This window comes from Amphiprion ocellaris, chromosome 3 (genome assembly GCF_022539595.1).
Source record: "Amphiprion ocellaris isolate individual 3 ecotype Okinawa chromosome 3, ASM2253959v1, whole genome shotgun sequence".
Taxonomy (NCBI): Eukaryota; Metazoa; Chordata; class Actinopteri; family Pomacentridae; genus Amphiprion; species Amphiprion ocellaris.
The window spans coordinates 26,198,794-26,220,513 of NC_072768.1; the positions used below are offsets into that span (position 1 = coordinate 26,198,794).

Sequence of the window (21,720 nt, forward strand, 5' to 3'; positions counted from 1 at the left end):
TTGTCATATGTTTAATCTTCCACCACATTTTTTTTTTCCATTTCCTTCTACACACTGTATAATGCAAATTCTATTTTTTGTTTTTCGGGATATACAGTGCTTAACAAATTTGTCAGACCGCCTGTCATAAAAGTGAGAAAACACAAATATTTTAGAAATCTGTCAAAAACTTGTTTCAGACTAAAAATTGTATTGTTATTTATCAGGCAAATAACAAGATGGAACAACTAAATAGTCCTCATAGTCCTTACATATATTAACATATATTAACCAAAAATCTATATTTTCTCCTTTGGCTCTGATAATAGCTTGCATTCTTGCTGGCATTGTTTTTATGTAGTTTTCAACAGTCTTTTTTGTTAATGAGTTCCAAATAGTTCCTAGCTTTTCCCAGAGACTTGCTTGGCATGAAACTTTTGTGTGATCTATTTTTGAATCAATAAATCACAGATCTGTACAATAGGATTCCAGTCTAGACTTTGACTTGACCAGTCCATCAGTTCTAGTGTTCCAGATTCTTTTTTCTTGTCCAGTATTCTTTGCACAGCTTTGAAATATGCTTGGGGTGATTGTCTTCTTGGTATATGAACCCACGACCAATCAGGTTCAATCCAGAAGAGATTCCTTGATGCACCAAGATGTTGTAGGAGAGCTTTCTGTTCATCATACTGTCCATTTCAACTGATTTGCCCATGTTGTTTCCACAAATGGAACCCCATACCATAATGGAGGCAGTGGGTCAATGCATCGAGCATCAAAACGTCTTCCAGCTTTTCTGTGGACATAAACAGGACATGCTAACTGAAGAGTTGAAACTTAGACTTGTCCGTCCAGAGTACCTTCTTCCAGTCATCTACAGTCCAGTGTTTGTGCTCCCTGGCAAATTTTCAGCATTTTTGGATGTTTGCAGGCCTCAATAATGTCTTTCTCAGCAACTCTTTTTTTCCTTTAAGCCTTTTTCCTTCAGTCGGCTGCTAATGGTACTTCTGGAGACTTTCTCAGATTCTGATCTAGGAGCATTAATCTCTGCCTGAAGATCAGCAATAGTCTTGCTTCTGTCTCTAGTACTTCAAATCTTGAGGTGCATGACATCTGCTTCAGTTAACTTTCATTTTTGGCCTCTTCCTTGGTGCATTTTGTAAGTACCAGTCTCTGCAATCGGGTCCAAGGCATTCTTGACCACACTGTGAGAACACTTTATGTCTTGCCCTATTTGTCTCAAAGTCCATCCAGCATCATGAAATGCTTTAAATCGGATTCTGTCTTTCTCAGAAAGTTCTCTACACGTCACCATTTTGAACAGGATGGAGGAATTTCAAACTGAATTCATGTTTTTATGCCCAAATTTCAGCCAGCACACTGGAATTCTCTGAGAAGTCAGAAATTATTCAAGAATAACATATAACCACTGAAATGCATTTTTCTGTTCAGGAATGCAAGCAAATAACTGTAATTTTCCATCTCAAACAAAAAATAATAATGCACTAAACAGTAAATCAGAACACTCATAGATAACAATAATTATATTTTAGCATTAAAGATATCATTTTGATTAAAGAGCTTACACATACTGGTGGATTAACCATTACAGAAACATAAAAAATATTTTGGTAATGAGCAATGCTGTTAATTTAGGGTAGTGGTAGCAAATACCTTACACTGGGTGATGGTCTAATAAATTTGTTAAGCACTATGTGTGTGTGTGTGTGTGTGTGTGTGTGTGTGTGTGTGTGTGTGTGTGTGTGTGTGTGTGTGTGTGTATATATATATACATATATATATATATATATATATATATATATATATATATATATATATATATATATATATATATACACACATATATATATATACACATATATATATATATATATATATATATATATATATATATATATATATATATATATATATATATATATATATATATATATATATAGTGTTTCCTCTACACAAATTCTGCAGCGGCGGGCCGCCATTCCTAAATCCTAGCCGCCGCTCCTTCAAATTTCTTTCTTTTTTTTTCTTGTTATTGTTGCAAATACACCACCACCGCATGTCTCCACTGTCACAGCAGAGTTCTGCACTGTGTCGGGTTCTCGCGAGTACTAAGGTAAACTACAGATAACTATCTTGCTCAGTATCTACTCTTTGATACGTCGGGTTAATACGACGATGTTGAAAGAGCATGGCCTTGAAAGTGACGTCACGTCACTTTCGCAACAAGGCACCAGGTCAGAGAGTCAGAGGAGTGTCGTCTTGGAAAATAGGGCAGTAACTTACCGGAGAAAAGTTACAAGCTTAAGATAACTCATAATATATTGTTCAAGTTAAATAGACATTCACAAAATATTGGTGTCCAGCTAACATTAGTTAACATACCAGTGTCTTCAATTAATTGGGTCCGGTGCCAACTCAGTGTCGCTAACGTGAGTAAACTATTGATAGCATTAAGCTAATATCTACACTCCATGATGTAACTATAGCTATTCAATAAATAGGTTGTACAAGTAAAATCTGCAGTCAAGTGTCATTTGTTTACGCATCATGGCTCCCCGGAGAACCTGCCGCCGCTGCTGAAAAAAATCCTAGAGGAAACGCTGTGTGTGTGTGTGTGTGTGTAGGTGTGTATATATGTGTGTGTGTGTATATATATATATATATATATATATATATATATATATATATATATATATATAAAAATCTAAATTTAAAAAAAAAATATATATATACATACATATATATATACATATATACATATATATATACATATATGTGTGTGTGTGTGTGTGTGTGTGTGTGTGTGTGTGTGTGTGTGTGTGTGTGTGTGTGTGTGTGTGTGTGTGTAAAGCCTCACAATCACACACACTGTTGTTCCAATTTTCTTTTTGTGTTTTAACTGTCTCATCTCATTTCTCTATATTTCTAAGACATAAGAATATGCTTGGTTTGTGTGCAAGGGGTCAATTTCCATGTTTCTTCATGTCACGTCATCTTGTGGCATCTGTTCCTTTTGCCTTTCACAGTAAGAGAAATGTTTGCATGTGTGCAGCACTATTTTGTGTTACGTAGATAGAAATGGCAACCATAGTGACTTTGTAATTCAGCTGAACTTTATATTAAATAAACTAATGTGTCTTGTTCCAAAGAAAAATAACCCTGCATCCTATTTCAGTGTCAGCTTGCATGAATGAGTGTTACTCTGCAACATTCAGTTAATTTACACAATAAGACTAAAATTATGGTGCCGTCTTAGCTCCATTTTTAATCTTGATAAATTAAAACAGGATTTTTTTCTCTTCAAACCAGTCCCAGAAGAATTAACAAATGACAACCACTTTTACTCGTGCCTAAGATTTATTCCAAATATTCAATACATTTTAAATGATTTCATGAAGAGGATTAATGTCATAATGCTGTGACAAAAAGAAAAGCATGTGAATTTTAGCAATTTTAGCAGTTTAGAAGTTGCTGTACATGTTTAGGGTTTTAATTTGATGACTGAAATAATGAGTTGCATTAAAGGTTATAATTGCCTAATTGACTAATAAATCAATCATCTCATTATTTTTTCTTTTCATCTTGATTTTATACATGTGCTTCTTTTTGCATCAGATATAGCTCAACAAAGGCTTCGCACTGATAAAGTCACTTTTCAGCCAAACCCTCAGTCATAACTCTCAAACCCAGTTCATTAAACTTGTAAAACCCCACCTCATGCTTCACAAACCAGTCTGATCTGGTCTCCATGATGTGTCACTTAGCCTCAGACAGGTAAGACCCACAAGACCACCACCTGCACACCTGCCCCCAGACATGCCCAACTGTGTGCTGTGTGTCTGAGCTCGGTCAGCTTGTGTCGCATTTGCAAATAACTCTTTGTGAGCTTGTTTTATCCCTGTCAGATAGCCGATGGGTGGAGTTTAAATCCTAAAAATTTTAAAGTATTGGAGAAAAATAATTGAGAATTTTCAGTTCAGATTCTTTTTTTGACTCGTCAGACTTGGAAAGAATAATGAAACAGAAAAAAAATATTAGTTGCAAATGCTTTTTGTGCAAGGTTTTCTGTGTATGTGTGTGTCTTTGACCCCAAAGGGGTGGGGGGTGGGCACGGTTTCCATGCATGAAAGTCCCTTAATCTGTTGCATGTAAGTGTTTGTTGCCAACTGGTAATGTGGTTATCATAGAGCAGCATACTACTCAAAGTGGTGTGCATAACCTGTCACCCTTCTTCCATTTTCTCCCATTGTCATTCCACACATACATCCAATATAAGCAACACATTCACATTTCAAATTCATTATTACATTTTTAGCAAACAAAAGTAACAAGGAAGTTGACCTATTATCTTTTTTTGATACATCCTGGGACACAGTGTCCAAAAGTGTACCTGTTCTTCCCTGTGATGTTCTCATCACAGTGTTATCAAAATGTTTTACCCTTTGTCATGCATCCGTTTTGAAGGAAATTCCCATCAATTACAGCTCAGAGTAATTTTCAAACCAATCTAAGTAATGTCAAAATTGTGTAACTGATGAAACTGATAATTTGTTGAAATTAATGTAGTTCTTGTTTTGAATCATTTAATGTGACGTTAATGTTGCAACCTGTTCCTTTTTCCAGAAAATGTGCTGGATCCAGATTCAGATGAATTTGATGACGAGGTAAAGAAAATTTAAATTTTTCCTTGCATGTCATTGTTTAATTACAGCTATTAAGATTGCTTATTACTGTTTTTAAACCTTACTTTAACCAACAGGGCAACTATGAACCTGATCTGTCTTGGAATGGACCAGACAAAATCCAGGATAATGACGTGGATTGGAGTGCTACAAACTCACAGAGGATCAGAACATCTGAATCACCTTTTTTACCTTTACCTGGCTTGAGAACTACAACAGCACAGTTTGGTCAAAGGAGAACCACCACTGATCCAGTTCCCCCTCTCAGATCCACCCAGTCAGGTCAAGAGCTGAGCCGTTCCAAAGAAGCAACGTACCATAGTACCTCCTCACTACCACCAGAGGTCATCCTATCAGAAGAAAGCACAGCCAGTGCTGACTTCAGCGGTGCTGACAAAGCTCCTGTTTATTCCACCACAACAACCAACAAACCCCTCATTGCTACTTCCACTACTCCTTTATATCCCATTACAAAGACGGAAGGTGCTCATCGAAGCATAGGTCCAAAAGACTCCTCTGAAAAAGCAAAAGGTGGTGTCAGTACCACTACTCCTGCTTTCATTGGCGCAAAGGCGAAAGGTGGTAAAAGCATTTCTCCATTCAGCACCACCACCACTATAATGGCTTCTCATGCCAGTGACATGAGCAGCACAACATTATCATCATCATCATCATCCTTCATCCAGGCTGAGGTTGACCCAGGTTTGGCAATTCCCCTAAATGAAGACACCACCACTGATGGAAGTGTTTCCACTGAAGCCAGAGGTCTTCTTCCAGAAACCCAGACAGAAACTTCGACTGGCCAGCCTTTCTCCTCAAGTGAAGCTGTTCTACGTAGGCACACAAGTCCCATCATGCCTCATTTTTCAACAACCACTACCTCTGTTGGCTTGAGTGCCGTTCTCTTGCAGACCACACAGCCAATGTCCAACGGTGAGAGCCCCTCTGTCTTCCCCTACTCTTCCTCCTCCTTTGCCTCCTCCCCTCTGTGTGACACTGCAGACCCCAGCGCTGCCCCCTCCACTTGCTTGCATGACCCTCCCTCTTCGTGGCCTGTGTTGTCTGCCCCTGCATCGGACTCCCAGCATGTTGCTACCACGCCGCTGTCTAGCAAAGACACAGCTTCTCCTTCAATATCCACCGTCTCTGCCTCCACCCTGCCTCACCTCCCTCACTCCTCTCAATCCCTGTCTGGTTGGGAGACTGACCCCGTCTTCCCTGGTGTTGGGTTTGATGATAGTGATAGCACTGGTGATTTGTTATCTGGGTCTTCAGGGGATCCCTCAGTATTTAGTGATACCCCTCCACTCCAGAGGGTGCCGGACACATCTGACACCGTTGTCGTTGCTGAGATCTCTGAATCTGCCTGGGATCCATCCCTCTCGACAGTCTCTTCGCCTGTCAGCCCCACCCTCCAGCCTTCAGTTCTTCTTTCTCCTGACTTCACTCTTTCCGGTGCCACCCCAGGCCTGTCCAGACCTTTCTCAGTTGGGTATGAGGACTCAAGATATGCTAAAGGAAGCACAATAGAATCTTTCCTCCCTGAGGTCAGTGGTGATGGGTTTCCATTAGCTAGTGATGTGGATGCCATGTGTGGCTGTTCTCTGGAGCTATCAGCATCCTCATCCTGGTTGCATGCATCTCCTCATGTGCCCCTGCCATCCTCTGCTTGGGACTCAACTAATTTAGAGCTTCGCTCTAGTGTGGGCTTCCTTTCGACCTCAGGTGTTGCTGTAAACAACCCTCTGCGCTCTCTGTCTGTGGTGGGCTCTGATAGTCTGTCCTCAGACCAGCCTCTGCTCTCCCATAGTGCTATCTCACCCTCACTGACCTCTCCACATTCCCAGTTTCTCCAAGCCACCCATAGTGACCTGCCCATTTCTGTTGCAGCCACAGCATCTGCTGTCACGGATTCCTGGTTCTTGGCATCAGACAGGAACAATGCCTTCCAAACTTCTGCCCTCCCTCTGTCACCCACAACCTCCCCTTTTACCCCCACACCAGAGGCACTAGTATTAGACAGTAGTAGTAGTGCCTCCGGTTCAGCCCTGTTCCCTGACTCACAAGAAGGCATAGATCAGGAGTGGGACAGGGTTCCCACTTCAGCCTCTGGAGAGAGCGTGCTCCCTTATTCAACCAAAGTCAGTAGCACTGTCCCCCTCTCCACGGCTTCAGAGTCTGGTCAGACCCCAGATGATATGGAGGACCACTCCTCAGCATTCTACTTTGAAAGTGGGAGTGGCAGTGCCATCACCTCAGAGGTAGGAGGCACAGCAACGCCAACCATATCACCGGTAACCTCGGCTTCACCCTGGTCGCTGGGTGGGGAGGAGGAGAGCGGTTCAGGACAGGGTGAAAGCCTCTTCGACAACGAGACATCTTCTGACTTCAGTATCTCAGAGCGCACAGAAAGAGAGTCGGAGGAAGAGGAAGCAGTTGCAGGTAAAAAAAAAAAAAAAAAAAAAAAGCCGTCGGTATGGGAAACAACAAACTGCATTGCAGCTACAAATTCCAGGGGATCAGGAAGAGTTTTGGACATCCAAATGATGACTAATCCACCATCTGTCTGTAACAAAACTCCATTTCATTTTTTTTCTGTAACCGCAAAAGAAAGAAAATTGACTAATACTAAACGTCAGCCATTGCAGCCTCCAACAGGAACCCATAACTTTGATGAACGTACCATCATAGTCTTCATCATCATTTGAGACACACTCATTACTGCCATTCATCCATGTATTTTCTCCACCAATTTTTATGTTTAGGATTGTAAAGGGCAGCAGCATCTCTCCAAAATGTATTTGTAGAGAAGAGTGCCCTGACTCAGAGGCAAGTGAAGAACACAATTCAATGCCTTAAAACCAATACACTGAATACTCATTAATACGTTATTTGAAAGTCAAAGGAGAGATATGAATCTGTAATATGTTGTGATAATCTGCCAGTGCATGGCAGAATTTTTAGCAGTTTCATCAGCTTGATACTGATTGAGGAAGCATAATCATATGGTAGTGCACTTCAATTTGAAGTACACAGTATCTTTTCAAATTGCATACTACTACTGAGAAAGTTTTTTAAGATTTTTGCTTAGGAATCAAAAGGCAGCCTCTCCTTAAAGCAAGACTAGTAATCAGTCAAAGTCAGCTTTATTGTCGGTTCTGCTACATGCGTACACATACAGAGAACTGAAATTGCATTTCTCTCTAACCCTAAAACGTGAAAACTAAAGCTAAAAATTTAGGATACAATCAAACATAATTGAATCAGTGAATGTGAACATTCTTTCTTCCTGTCCTTCTCCATCCTTTTGTTAAAATACGATGACTAATGTCCAAAATCCCAAGTTGCAATGTGGGCAAATCAGTTTGATTGAGTGCCAAACATAGAAATGTTCTCTTCCCAAATGTTACTTGAAATGTCCACCAGAGTGCAGCAGTGTTCTTTTAAGGCCCCAGGTGGCACACACACATCATTCTCGTGTTGCAGACTACACTGTATTTCACAAAGGTGTTAGACCATCTGTGAATAAACTGATCCCAGTAGCTTTTAGATTTGACATAGTATCAGATATTCAGAAGAAATCTCCTGCGAGAGGTTTACAGGGAACACTGGTACTAGTGGAGGATTTTGTATGTTGTACCCCATTAACAACTCATCTGTACTTCAAACTTTTATACTGCAGTTGATTTTTACACTGCCAATCAACCGTGAAGAAACTCTATCGTGAAAGAATACTCTGGTGTTCCGCATCATTAATGGGAAATTATTGAATCAATCAATTCCCTTCCATCCGGGCAGATGGTATTTTTAGTTCATTTCAATGAAAATTGGCTTGTTGGTACATAATTCAGCACAGTCACTAGTAATGTTTTATGTAGTTAGAGTTGCATGGTAATATGGTTGAAAGTATAATAACCAAAACTTGTACTTTTCTGAAGGTTTTTGAAATTTCCTCAAGTCGTAAGTGCCTTATCAACATGCTGAGGCTGAACAAAGGAAAAATAAAGGGAGTGTCTCACCTACTGAAATACACTGCCTGTCCAAAAAAAGCTGCCCCTTGGATTTAACTAGGCGAATAGGTAAGAGCCTTCCATTGGATAATTACTGCAGTGATGAATAGGTTTCAGCAGGCAACAACTTATTTAATCCTAGCTGATGCAGTGAGTAGCTTCTCATTTCTTTAACAACCATGTCGGAAGACATATCCTGTGGTCATGGAAAGGATGTTAATCTCTTTCAGAAGGGTGAAATTATTTTCCTGAATCAAGCACAGAAAACAAGTAAGGAGATGTCTGAAACTGCTAAAACTGTTTTAAGAACCGTCCAACGCGTTATTAGAACCTGAAGGATAGTGCTGAACCATCATCTTTGAGGAACAAATGTGGTCACAACAAACTCTTAGATGATTGTAGGAAGTCAACAGTAGAACTCACGGCTATGTTTAATAGTGAAAGTAAGAGCATTTCCACACACACAATGCGAAGGGAATTCAAAGGGTTGGGACTAAACAGCTGTGTAGCTCTAAGAAAACCACTGATCAGTGAGGCTAATGAGAAAAAAATGGCTTCGCTTTGCCAGGTGACGTGGTCTGATGAGTCCAGATTTACCCTGTTCCAAAGTGATGGCCGCATCAGGATAGAAGAGAGGCAGATGAAGTGATGCACTCATCATGCCTAGTGCCTGCAAGCCTGTGGGGGTTAGGGTTATCATCTGGGGTTGGTCAGGTTCAGCAACATTATGTGCCCACAGAATGAGGTCAGCTGACTACCTGAATATACTGAATGACCAGATCTTTCCATCAATGGAGTTTTTCTTGCCTGTTGGCATGGGCATATTCCGAGAGGACAGTGCCAGGGTTCATGGGGCTTGCATTGTGAATGAGTAGATCAGGGAACATGGGACAGCATTTTCACACATGGATCGGCCTCCACAGAGTCCAGATCTCAGTCCCATTGAGAATCTTTGGAATGTGCTGGAGAAGACTTTGCTCAGTGGTCCGACTCTCCCATCATCAATATAAGATCTTGGTAGAAAATGAATGCAACTCTGGACAGAAATAAATGCTGTGACATTGCAGAAGTTTATTAAAACAATGCCATGTCGAATGTGTGTCGTTCTTGGAGCTAAAAGCGGTATAATGAGATATTACAGTGTGCGTGTTTTTGGGGGGTTTTTTTGGACGGGCAGTGTATATTATGTATCTGCAGAAAGTCAAGTCATTCCAAGCTCTTCTCTCTGTCAAAGGAGATCATCAATTACTTAAAGGCACATTTGTGATTTGTGTTGTCAGGGCTTTTGGATATATTTACTTCAGCTTCTCTAAAACAAATGAACATAAACTGGTGGCTGTCTAGATGATCTTGCTGAAAACTGATTTATTTTGGGATAAAACATGCAACAACAAAAAAAAATGCTATGGTCCTGTATAATATGATTCTACCTGTATTTCCATTCCTTTACTCCTGACAACCTTACATTCAGATACAGTAGCAGAACCTCATCTTCATCGTTTAGATCTTTACAGAGGGATCTTTGGCTAAAAGTTTTAAATCCTCATTTCTTCACAGGTTCTTCACTTTGTCTTCAGCTTCTGAACAAAAACTAACAACCCTTTCCATTTTCTGTCTGGGCCTTTTCTTTTCTCTGCCCATTATAATCACCAGTGTGCCCTTGGACTTGGAGAGGCAGAGAAATATTTGTTAGATGTATGATTGAATGAATGGGTTTTACTCTGGGTGAGCCCCTAGTAGAAATCACACAATGGGCTCTTTATGAACTAGTCAACAGGGCTGACCCAGCCATTCACGGCTGAACTGGGCCGGTTTGTGCAGAAGAGGTAAGTTCTGACAAACAGCCTCTCCTCAGTCAAGGTTAGTGTTTTCTGTCCTGGTTATCAGATAGTAGAGGGAGAATTCAGCAGCAGCAGCAGCTCAGTGAGGTCAGGTTCAGCCATTAGATTTTCATTTCATGTTATTCAAAGTTACAATTATGCTGCCTGATTGACACCAGCTCAGCTGTGCTTATGTGCTCTAGTTTGATGGATGTGTTCTCACTTGCTCTAGGATGGACTTTTGATTGTGAACTTTGTGTGTCTGTGTATTTCTTTCAAGTGGTTTGGCAGGTGGTCTGAATGCGAGGAGTTTAGTATTTGTGCAGTAGGCAGGTGAATGTGAATGCAGTGTTTCAATTATGGGTGATTAATGTGACTTCTGTTTCCTTCTGAAGTAGATACATGCAAGATCTAAGCATGTTGGATTAATAGTTCTACAAACAATTGAAGGAGACAGAGCTGCTCTGGAGGCAGAAATGAGCTCACTGGTTAAAATAAATTTGAGTCACATTAGGTCATCGTTCTACTTCTTTTGGAGATGACCTTTTAATTTGAATGTGTTGCTTGTCAAGAGGATAGAGGAAATGAATGAAATTTTGAGCAAAATCGCAATGAGTAAGGATGAGTATAAAGCATAATTTGAATGTTTCATCATGGTCCTTTCTCTATGACCTTTGGATTTAAACCATCCAAGCAATTATTCATCAGAGGTCCATGTATAGTGTGTCCTTCCAGGACTATCGACTCAAATTTTGGAAAATGTCAAAGTTACTCAGATCCTCACGCTGTCCATTTTTCTTGCTTTCAACACATAACTTAAAGAACTTGCAATTCACCGGCTGCCTAATATATCCTTCCCTTTGACAGGTACCATTTTAGTTAGATAATCAATGTAATTCTCTTTATCTTTCAGTAGTTTTAATGTTGTGGCTGTTAGTGTGTATGCTTGAGTTAGTTGTGACACCATGTTGCCAATGAGAGTGGCTGAGTAGGCTTGTAAGCAAACAAGAAGAGATGTGTTGAAACAGTTACCTAAAAGTAGTAGATCAGTGATTGAAGTTGCTTAAGTAATGGTTAAATGAAATTGTTAACTTACAGTAATGGATAAGCAGTGGAAATAATGTAAACCTACTTTATTATTCTACTAATTTAGAAATAAAATAGCAAATGTATTGTTTGTAATATTGAGCTAAATGTAGCCGAATGAATAAATGAGTGAAATAGTATAATTAAATGTACTGATTGAAATATACTGCAGTACTGGAAGTATAAAGTATATACACTACCGTTCAGAAATTTGGGGTCACTTAGAAATGTCCTTATTTTTGAAAGAAAAGCATTTTTTTTCAGTGAAGATAGCATGATATTAAGCAGAAATACAGTCTAGACATTGTTAATGTGGTAAATGACTATTCTAGCTGGAAACTGCTGATTTTAATGGAATATCTACATAGAGGTACAGAGGAACATTTCCAGCAACCATCACTCCTGTGTTCTAATAGTACATTGTGTTCACTAATGGTGTTGAAAGACTATTTGATGATTAGAAAACCCTTGTGCAATTATGTTAGCACAGGAATAAAAATGAGTTTTCATGGAAAACATGAAATTGTCTTGGTGACCCCAAACTTCTTAATCTTAATTAATAATGTTAAATCAGCAGCAAATATCCAGCTGTAAAACAATTCAATGGCTGTTGATGTCAGTGAAAAAACATCTGACATACACTATATTGCCAAAAGTATTCGCTCACCCATCCAAATAATCAGAATCAGGTGACCAACTTGACTGGCCTGCGCAGAGTCCTGACCTCAACCCCATAGAACACCTTTGGGATGAATTAGAGTGGAGACTGAGAGCCAGGCCTTCTGGTCTAACATCAGTGTGTGACCTCACAAATGTACTTCTGGAAGAATGGTCAAAAATTCCCATAAACACACTCCTAAACCTTGTGGACAGCCTTCCCAGAAGAGTTGAAGCTGTTCTAGCAGCAAAGGGTGGACCGACATCATATTGAACCCTATGGATTAGGAATGGGATGTCACTTACTTTCATATGAGAGTCAAGGCAGGTGAGCGAATACTTTTGGCAATATAGTGTATCTGTGGAGTACATAAGATAAGGAAAGAGCCACTGGTATACTCGTGTCTTCAACAGACACGTGTCTTTCACTGTTGACCAAGTATTTGAATTTCTACAACCATAGCAGCTGTTCTTCTGAGAAGTACAGTAACATTGGAGCTCCAGAGTGCAGCAGGGAAGGGCTCTGACTTTTTTTCCCCATTCTGCAGCAGCTGTAACTTCTCCCTGTCTTTGTTCTTCCTCTTCAGATGCCAGTAACAGCAGCCATGAGTCAAGGGTTGGCTCCTTCATGGATAAAGAGAGGAAGGCTGTGATTCCTTTGGCTGTCATCTCCACCCTCACTGTGGTCAGCCTGATGGTCCTCATTGGTATTCTCATCTACTGGAGGTACAGTAAACACATTAGAAAACAGTTGCTTATTTATACATTCACACAGAACAACACTGTCTTCCCAGTATTATCCTGAATTCACCTGTTGTACAGCAGGATTTTTAGCTCTTTCACGTTAGTGGTTTCATTCCCAGTCTAAGAGAACTACATCAGAAATTTGGGTGATAGCGTCACTTTTTCTCTAGCTGGCTGTAAACCTACCAAAGTGTCCACATGAAGGAGGAGGTACGAGGATGCTGTCAAAGTGTGGTTCCACACAATGCAGCTGCAACACATTTTGTTCTCCATGAGAGGAGCATTTGAGTGTCATAGTATCACAAGTGCCTTATTTGGAATTATCTACGAATGAACAATGGATGGATATGTGTCATTTGAACATCATTTCTGATGATCCAAACTACTCAGTTCAAATAGTTCATCTCTGTGACCAGGCATTACCCGTAACCTGCTTATTTTTGCTCCTCACTGAGGTTGTGCATATTTTTTCAAACTGTATTTTCTGATTCTACTTTCTGATTTGCCCTTACATATTGAAAATTTATGTCAAAAATTGTATTCATGCTTATTTAAAGAATGTCTCAATCCCACCGTTCTTCCTATTACATGTCAAAACCATCCTGCACATGTATTTGTATTTATAAATCTTCTTCCAAAAATGACACATTTAGCCTTGATCTTGTCCTTCAACTAAAAGCTGGAACAGTCCTGCAGCATCCTGTTTTTAATCATAGGACTCTGTTTGCATGCACTGTATTTTTAAAACACACACACACACACAGCTCACCACCTCATCTCCAGCCTCTGCCCTCCAATCCCACCATACCTCATGTATGAGGAGGGGTAGTCAAGTGGAGACTTCAGCCTGAAGACTTTCATATTTGTCTGGGAAGCTTAATCTCTTCGAACATGGGCTCAATCTTGATCCTATATTGTGAGTGTTTTTTATGTGCGTGCGTGTGTGTGTGTGTGTGTGTGTGTGTGCGTGCGTGTGCTCGGCAACAGCCCTTTCACAAACAATACCTCCTGTGTCGCCTGAACGGAGCCTTTCAGCTGTTGTTGCCTCTTTCTTTTGACAGTGAAGTGTTGATTTGTTTCCGATGACCTTGAGAGATGCTGATTTTCATCATTTTTTGGGACATATGAAAATGCCGGATTTTGTGCAAAAAGTTTATTTCGTGTACAATAGTATAATGTTGATTTTCTTTGTCTTCATTCAGAGCATAAACCTAAAAGGTTCTTTTCTTCTATTACTGAAAACATTACACTACCATTCATAAAGTTTGGGGTCACCCAAGCAATTTCATGTTTTCTATGAAGACTCACACTTTTATTCATGTGCAAACATAATTGCACAAAGGTTTTCTAAACATCAATTAGTCTTTCAACACGATTAGCTAACACAATGTACCATTACAACACAGGAGTGGAAATAGTCATTTACCACATTAACAATGTCTAGACTGTATTTCTGATGGATTTCATGTTATCGTCATTGAAAAAATCTGCTTTTCTCTTAAAAGTAAGGACATTTCTAAGTGACCCCAAACTTTTGAACGGTAGTACATCTTGAAAACCCTGTGGACTCCTCTGACCGTGAAATAACCAACTTCAGAAATCCGATCAAAGACATGCTGTCAAACGCTGTGTAAACACTTTTGGTGTGATTTTTTTTTTCCAGACTGTACATTTCTCATCTGCCATGCTCAAGATTCAACAGATTGTTCTTGTTTTGCACTCTGCTTGTTGTTGTATCTCCAAGATTGAGCAGTGCTAAGCCGGTAATAATCTGATGAGCAGGGAGATTAATCGTCAGTGAAGGATGTACCTTGGCTGCAGCGCTGCCAGGATCCACTCAGCTGAGTGTGACCACAGAGGGTCGGCAGATAGAAAAGGACATCCGCCTGATTATGTCAGACAGAAGGAATCGTGTCAGCGTCTTGTAGGGCGAGTGGCAGGAGGCCAAATGCACTAATCCTGCTGCTGTTGTGTCCTTTTTACTCCCTCGTGACAACACTGTGCTCATTTGGACACTGCTGCTGTGCATTTGAGGTCAAGCAGTTTGAGGGGATTTTGGTAGACTTTACAAGTTTACAACAAGCTTAGAGATATGCAACAAATTAGCATGTAGGAAAACAGTTTTAAAGGCATCTGTTCAAACCCAACTTTATTTCTGTAGCAGCTTCTCTACAGGAGTCCAGGCCCAAGTACAATGTGAGGAACAGATTCAACAACGAGCAAAAGCATGATTACTAACAGAGACAGGACAGTAGGCAGAGATGCTCACTGGTGTAAATAGAGGTTCAGATTGAACAAGACAAGAACAGAAGTATTTTTTTAAAATATTTCTCCATGTGCTGATAGGATGCATCAGGCTGTGTGTGACTGTTATTGAGCAGCAGCTGTTTTCTTAGTTTAGGCTGAACTTTTTGCTGAGCATCTTACACATCACATCAATATAATCAGATTATGTAGTCTCAGACTCACTAGATAAACAAAGAAAACACACTAAGGCAGCCAATGACCGACAGAAGAATTATTGTACATCTTTAGCTACTAGTTTTTAACCAATGTCTCTCACATACAACAACAGATACCATCTGTCAGAAGATCAATTTTACACTGCTCTGAAGACATTTTAATGCTAAGGTCTAACTAGCCTAAATAGTTGCTAAAGTCAACTATCTGTTGAACAAAAATAATATTGCTAGGAATTAACAGTTCACATCCTGTTTTTTGTATCAGTGACTTTTGAAGTTTTGATCAAACACAACTCCAATCCATTCAAGTGTATTTATTAAGCATCTTTTTAAACACTCAGTTGACAGAAGTGTTGCATGTTGTCAGACAGGCAGCAAAAAAAATATATGTAAAAAGCTTGACAGGAAAAGGTTAAAACGGGATAGCAACTTGTAAGATGAATTTCTAAAAAATTTCTTAAAGCTGCAAGCAGCGTTGGTTGGGTCTTCGCATCCTTGCTGGTCAGCGAATCCAAGTATTTCCACCAGGTGGTGCTCTCTCTGTTGTATTTTGTTCTATCAAATTAATCAGGGCCAGACTCTGATCATACTCGTGAAGTTTGAGGCAGATTGGCGCAAATACAGGCCAGTTACACAACATTTCCTGTGTCATGGCGAATTGTCGAAATTCCACCAGCTGCCATTTCCACACCGTCAGACTTTTGCAGAGCATTCTAATAACTTTTAATCACCCATGCCTGGGTACAGAACAGCCCTGAAGGACGAAAGCTCAAGAGGAAGCACGGACGCTTCCTCTTGATAAATAATTTTCTTTTTGTGTGTGTGCGTGCGTGTGTGTGAGAAAAGAGAATGAGGGATGTACGTCGACCAAATCAATGTCAATATGTAAATGAGAATTGCTCCCTTAAACTCTGCTGCTGATTCTTTTCTTTTCCCTACAATCATATTTTGGTAAATGAGTTTGAGTTCAGCTTTTGAAAATGTGCAAAAATTGGTCCACAATTGTCCAAAATATGTCACAAAATTCAAATGGCCGACTTCCTGTTGTGTTTTAGGTATGGCTGTCAATTACATTTTTGCGTGTTGTGAGTTATTCATCTCTACCCAAGTGACATGTACTGGTCATAGTGCCTGTTTGAAATTTACCAGGTGCCATTTTGGCCCACACCTGTGCAAGTTCCATAAAATATCTAATTTTTCACTGGTCCTGATGTGTGTGCAAATTTTCACACATTGTCAAGTATTTTTCGGCCTTCAAAATTGCAATTCAAAAAATGGGAGAAAAAAAAAGAAGAAACCCGTGGGTTTCAAGAGGGTCTGAGCACCAAAGGGTCCTACACACCTATGGTGCTCAGACCCTAATAAAGAGGAACAGTGTATCACTGCATAGTAAGACTAGTTCAATGAAAAAAGTGACCAAATATAAATCAGGTCCAGTTTTTGTTTTTTATTTGTGCTCTCATGTCAAGCTTCTTGAGTGTACTTCTTGTGGGTTCTTCTGCTTGTTGTGCTACAAAGATATATACCATTGTGCAAGACCTGAACGGTCATTTCAGAAACAAATCACTGATATACTTGCTCCTAAAAGCTGAACAGTAAAAGAAAAATTAACAAATAAACAAAATGAACAATAAAAATGAAAGTACAGTTGGTGGAAATGATCTTGTTCAGGTATACAAGGTCAATGCTGAACAGTTCTGAGCAACTGTATAAATCTAAATCCAGTATGCAGTCGGCATAAAAACCTGCAAGACTCATTGGGAGAGCATTTGTGTCAGTGTTTCCCAAAGTATCAGTCTTTAATCCCAAAGCTCAACCTTCATTCTCTGTGTGTGTGTTTTTTTTTGTCACTGATAATCCTTGATGCCCATTTTTGGCTTAGACAACACAGGCTCATCAGAGGCAGCCTCATCCCTTTTAAAAACTTGTCAAGGATTAACAGAACATCTTTTTTCCCATGTTTGTGGGAAGATTACTATGTATTCTCCAAAATCTGGGCTAACGCCGAATCACATGAAAACAAAGGCATCTTCTGCCTGTCTCATTCCGTGTTGGTTAGCCCAGATATAATATTTTCTTTATTAGGGCTGGGACTTTAATGCGTTACTTTCGATTAATTGATTGCAACAAAAATAATGCGTTAACTTGATCAGCGCATTTAATCGTGTCTTTCTCAGTTCCCTCATTTCTGGCACACCAGTAACTCTGATGAACACTCCAGCCCAGTAGGTGGAGGTAATGAACCTAAAGTCTGTTTGCCAGCCTTGAAGAAGAAGCACAGGAAGCACTGAGTGATGTCAGCACACTGGTGAACAGTGAAGGAAGACGAGATTGAGCTTGTTGGGCAGAAAGTTTTCTGTAAAAATCTTCCTGAAGGCAGTTTGGATAAAAGCCTGGTTGTGTGCAAAATGTTCAACAAAGAGTTTTCTGATCACTGCAGCACTTAAAGCTGACGGTATCAGCTCAATGTAAAGCATGTTGCTGTTAGCACCAGAGCTAACATTAGCTACGACAGTCCTGCTAACGGTGTAACTAGGGTTGCCACCCGTCCCTTAAAATACGGAATCGTCCTTTATTTGACAATTAATTGTTGCATCCCGTATTGAATCAATACGGGACGCAAATTGTTCCATATTTTCATAAATGCCCCGTACACGTCTGTCACACACTCATCAAAACTGCATAAGGAACAAAATAAAACACAGGAAACATTAAGGGCAGCCAATTTCATCTTCCTTAGACCTATGTAGCGAGGACCTGACGCCAGGTCCAGCGGATAGACCTCAGACTTCTCTGTGTGTCCGGTCCTGTGGTTCTGTCTCTGGTTGCCTGGTTACAGATGCTGCTGCTCCCGCGCTTTTAAAAATGTCTCCACCCGAAACTCCACCACGTCCAAAGAAGCAAAAACATTTGCAAATGTACAGACGTGAGTGGGAAGACTGGAAACCCTGGCAGTAGCTACAGGGCAAAGTATGTTTTCTGTTGCTCATGGATTAGCTGAAGTAAGGCAGCATCAGGAGACCAACATGTAAGAAACATGAGAACAGAGAGGACCCAACCAGTAGGTCAGGAGATGATTAGATGTTTATCATCATCTAATCATCTCCTGAAGTCCATATGGTGAGAGACATCAGTATCTGGTTGTTAATTTACCAGAGGATGCTTATAATCATGCTGATGTGGTCATAGACTGTACAGCATTTTAGTGACTCAATAAATGCCTAAGTAGTTTATTATTATTTTAAATGCTTTTTAGTTTTTAACATTTATTTAATAGCCTATATGTGATCAATAAATGGCCTTTGCCTATCTAAAGAAAAACTCACTCAGAACTTTGATATGCTAACAGTACTAAACAACTAAATCAATAAATACATGCATACACACATAAATAAGTTAATACATTAATTGTGTGAAGATAAGATTTAGATGGGAAAAAATGTATGTAGAGAATTTCTTTGTACAGTATTCTGCATTCAGTTGTTTATGTTTTTGCAGAATCCAGTATTGCTCACTGGTTGGTCATTACATTTTATTAGTTTGGTTTCACTGTTTAAAATGATGCCACTTATTTTCAGACAGAACCTGTGATCATAAAACAATACAAAATTCTTAGTTCCGTGTTAATAAAGCACTTAAAGCTTTAAGTATGGCTAAGTGCTTTTTTCAAAATTAAATATACCACTCCTTAGGTGGTAGTGGCTCCAAGTTCAGTAAAGTTGGAAAGATATTCACAGATTTGGACTTCCAGCATCAGTAACTCATTAGATATAGGTTGTCTAAACATAAACGATGCCTCTTTCCCATCGTTGTAAGGTAGACAATGTGCTACAAGCCCAGTTTTATCAACAGTAGCTGTCTTTCAAGCTGCACAAATAACATTGGTGTCTATGAGCAGCCGACTGTGAACAGGTACGGTCTGCAAATTGCAAAACTGCTGCAACAGCGAAGAGAGACACAAATATTCAATGACTTAACTCTTATGTACTGTAGTGTCTCCAGAATCACTGCAGCCTTCAACTGGTTCCTGTTGACACCAGTGTTATTCCTGCAACTTGAAAGACAGCTACTGTTGATCAAACTGGGGTGTAGCACATTGTCTACCTTACAACGATGGAAAAGAGGCATCGTTTATGTTTTGACAAAGTATATTTAATGAGTTACTGATGCTGGAAGTCTGAATCTGTGAATATCTTTCCAACTTTACTGAAACGTGGCCCCGAGGAGCCGTGGTGGGCGTCCTTTATTTTCATTTCTGAAAGGTGGCAACCCTAGGTGTAACCATCCCATAATAGACCACTTTTCAAGACAGTGCTTGAGTTTACAAAACGTCTTAAAATGTTGAATATAATTGCTATAATTACATTTTGAATTTGCGGTAATCTGTGAATGAAGCAGACAGGTGAAAAATGCAGATAAATAGAAATGAAACAAACTTTTGTTGTTGAAGTTATTACACTGTCGAGGCTCCGCCTCCTTGGAGGAGGAATAACTTAAACAACAAAAACATCTGTCTTTTAATAACTTAATAATAAACTTTTTGTTATAATATATATATATATATATATATATATATACATATATATGTATATATATGTGTATATATGTGTATATATATATATATATATATATATATATATATATATATATATATATATGTATATATATATATGTATATATATATATATATATATATATATATATATATATATATATATATATATATATGTATATATGTGTATATATATGTGTATATATATATATATATATATATATATATATATATATATATATATATATATATATATATATATATATATATATATATATATATATATATATATAGTCATACGTTAAATATAGATTGTTCAAAATTATGTACTTCTGACTTGGTACTTTATTAATTTTTAGTCTTTCATTTTCATGCATAAAGTGAGGCAGTTTTATTAAAGCGTCCTTCAGTTGAAATGTGTTTTTCTACAGGACTTGTTTCCAGACGGCTCACTTTTACATCGACGACAGCTCATCACCCAGAGTCATCACGGCACCATCCACCACTGCATTAGCGTCTGGTAACACACACACACACACACACACACACACACACACACACACACACACACACACACACACACACACACACACACACACACACACACACACCTGTCTGGACTTCTTGGACTTCTTTTTAATATAAATGTCTTTAGAACAAAGTCAAAACGGAGTCAAAAATCTTAAAAGGAAAACCATTTGAAACCATTTGTTCTTGCTCTCCTAAATGAAAATGTTGTCACATCAAAAAGTGTATTTTCTCAAAATTGCCTTTTTTTCAACATTCTCAAAATTTTCCCATCTTCCAGAAATGTCTTCACCTTCTTCACTTCACAGAAATGTAACTAAACATCAAAAACTTTCAACAAATGTCTCCGGGTCTATCCAGAATTGGAGGACATTTGGGCTTCACAATTTTTGAAAAATAATCCTCCTCTTTTGCAATATTCTGCTCTATATTCATCAATAATAGGTAATAAACTATCAAAGGCTTGATTGGCTCAGCTTATACATCAATGATACAATTTTTTTCCATGTTTTATTTGTTGTTTATTTGTTGTGGTTAGCACCTTGCATGGCAGCTTCCGCCATCAGTGTGTGAATGTGTGTGTGAATGGGTGAATGTGATGTATAATGTAAAGCGCTTTAGGTATTGTTTCCGGTATAGTAAAGCGCTATATAAATACAGACCATTTACCATTTACCATTTGTTTGTTACCTCTGCTCTAATCACGGTAACAGGGTTGCTAATACAGTTGTGGTCAAAAGTTTACATACACTTGTAAAGAACATAATGTCATGGCTCTCTTGAGTTTCCAGTTATTTCTACAACTCTGATTTTTCTCTGATAGAGTGATTGGAACAGATACTTCTTTGTCACAAAAAAACATTCATGAAGTTTGGTTCTTTTATGACTTTATTATGGGTTAACAGAAAAAGTGACCAAATCTGCTGGGTCAAAAATATACATACAGCAACATGAATTAGCAATTTTGGTGACTTACAAAGTTGCGTCAATGAAATGAGCTTCATCGCATGGCCTCTTAACTTCTTGTGAGTGATTATGAGTGACTACAGCTGGGGACTTCTCTGAGGCCATTTAAATAGGGCTCATTGGATACAAACGCCCACAAATGCTACAATGGGAAAGTCCAAGGAGCTCAGCACGGATCTGAAAAAGCGAATCATTGACTTGAACAAGTCAGGG

The 21,720-nt window shown here is 39.0% G+C and overlaps 1 protein-coding gene across 5 annotated transcripts in view; it reads left to right on the forward strand.

The window, feature by feature from the left end:
* ptprz1a (protein tyrosine phosphatase receptor type Z1a) overlaps window positions 1-21,720 on the forward strand; it is a 138,446-nt gene that overhangs the window by 86,946 nt on the left and 29,780 nt on the right. For 3 of the 5 annotated variants that reach the window (XM_035947462.2, XM_035947463.2, XM_035947464.2), the window contains exons 11-15: window positions 4,624-4,664; window positions 4,760-5,615; window positions 6,573-7,124; window positions 12,843-12,981; window positions 20,445-20,533. In XM_035947462.2, coding sequence (XP_035803355.2) covers window positions 4,624-4,664; window positions 4,760-5,615; window positions 6,573-7,124; window positions 12,843-12,981; window positions 20,445-20,533 — 1,677 coding nt within the window. Of the gene's footprint in view, window positions 1-4,623; window positions 4,665-4,759; window positions 7,125-12,842; window positions 12,982-20,444; window positions 20,534-21,720 lie in introns of all 5 variants that reach the window. The other 2 variants (XM_023268704.3, XM_035947465.2) reach the window with 2 other exon arrangements.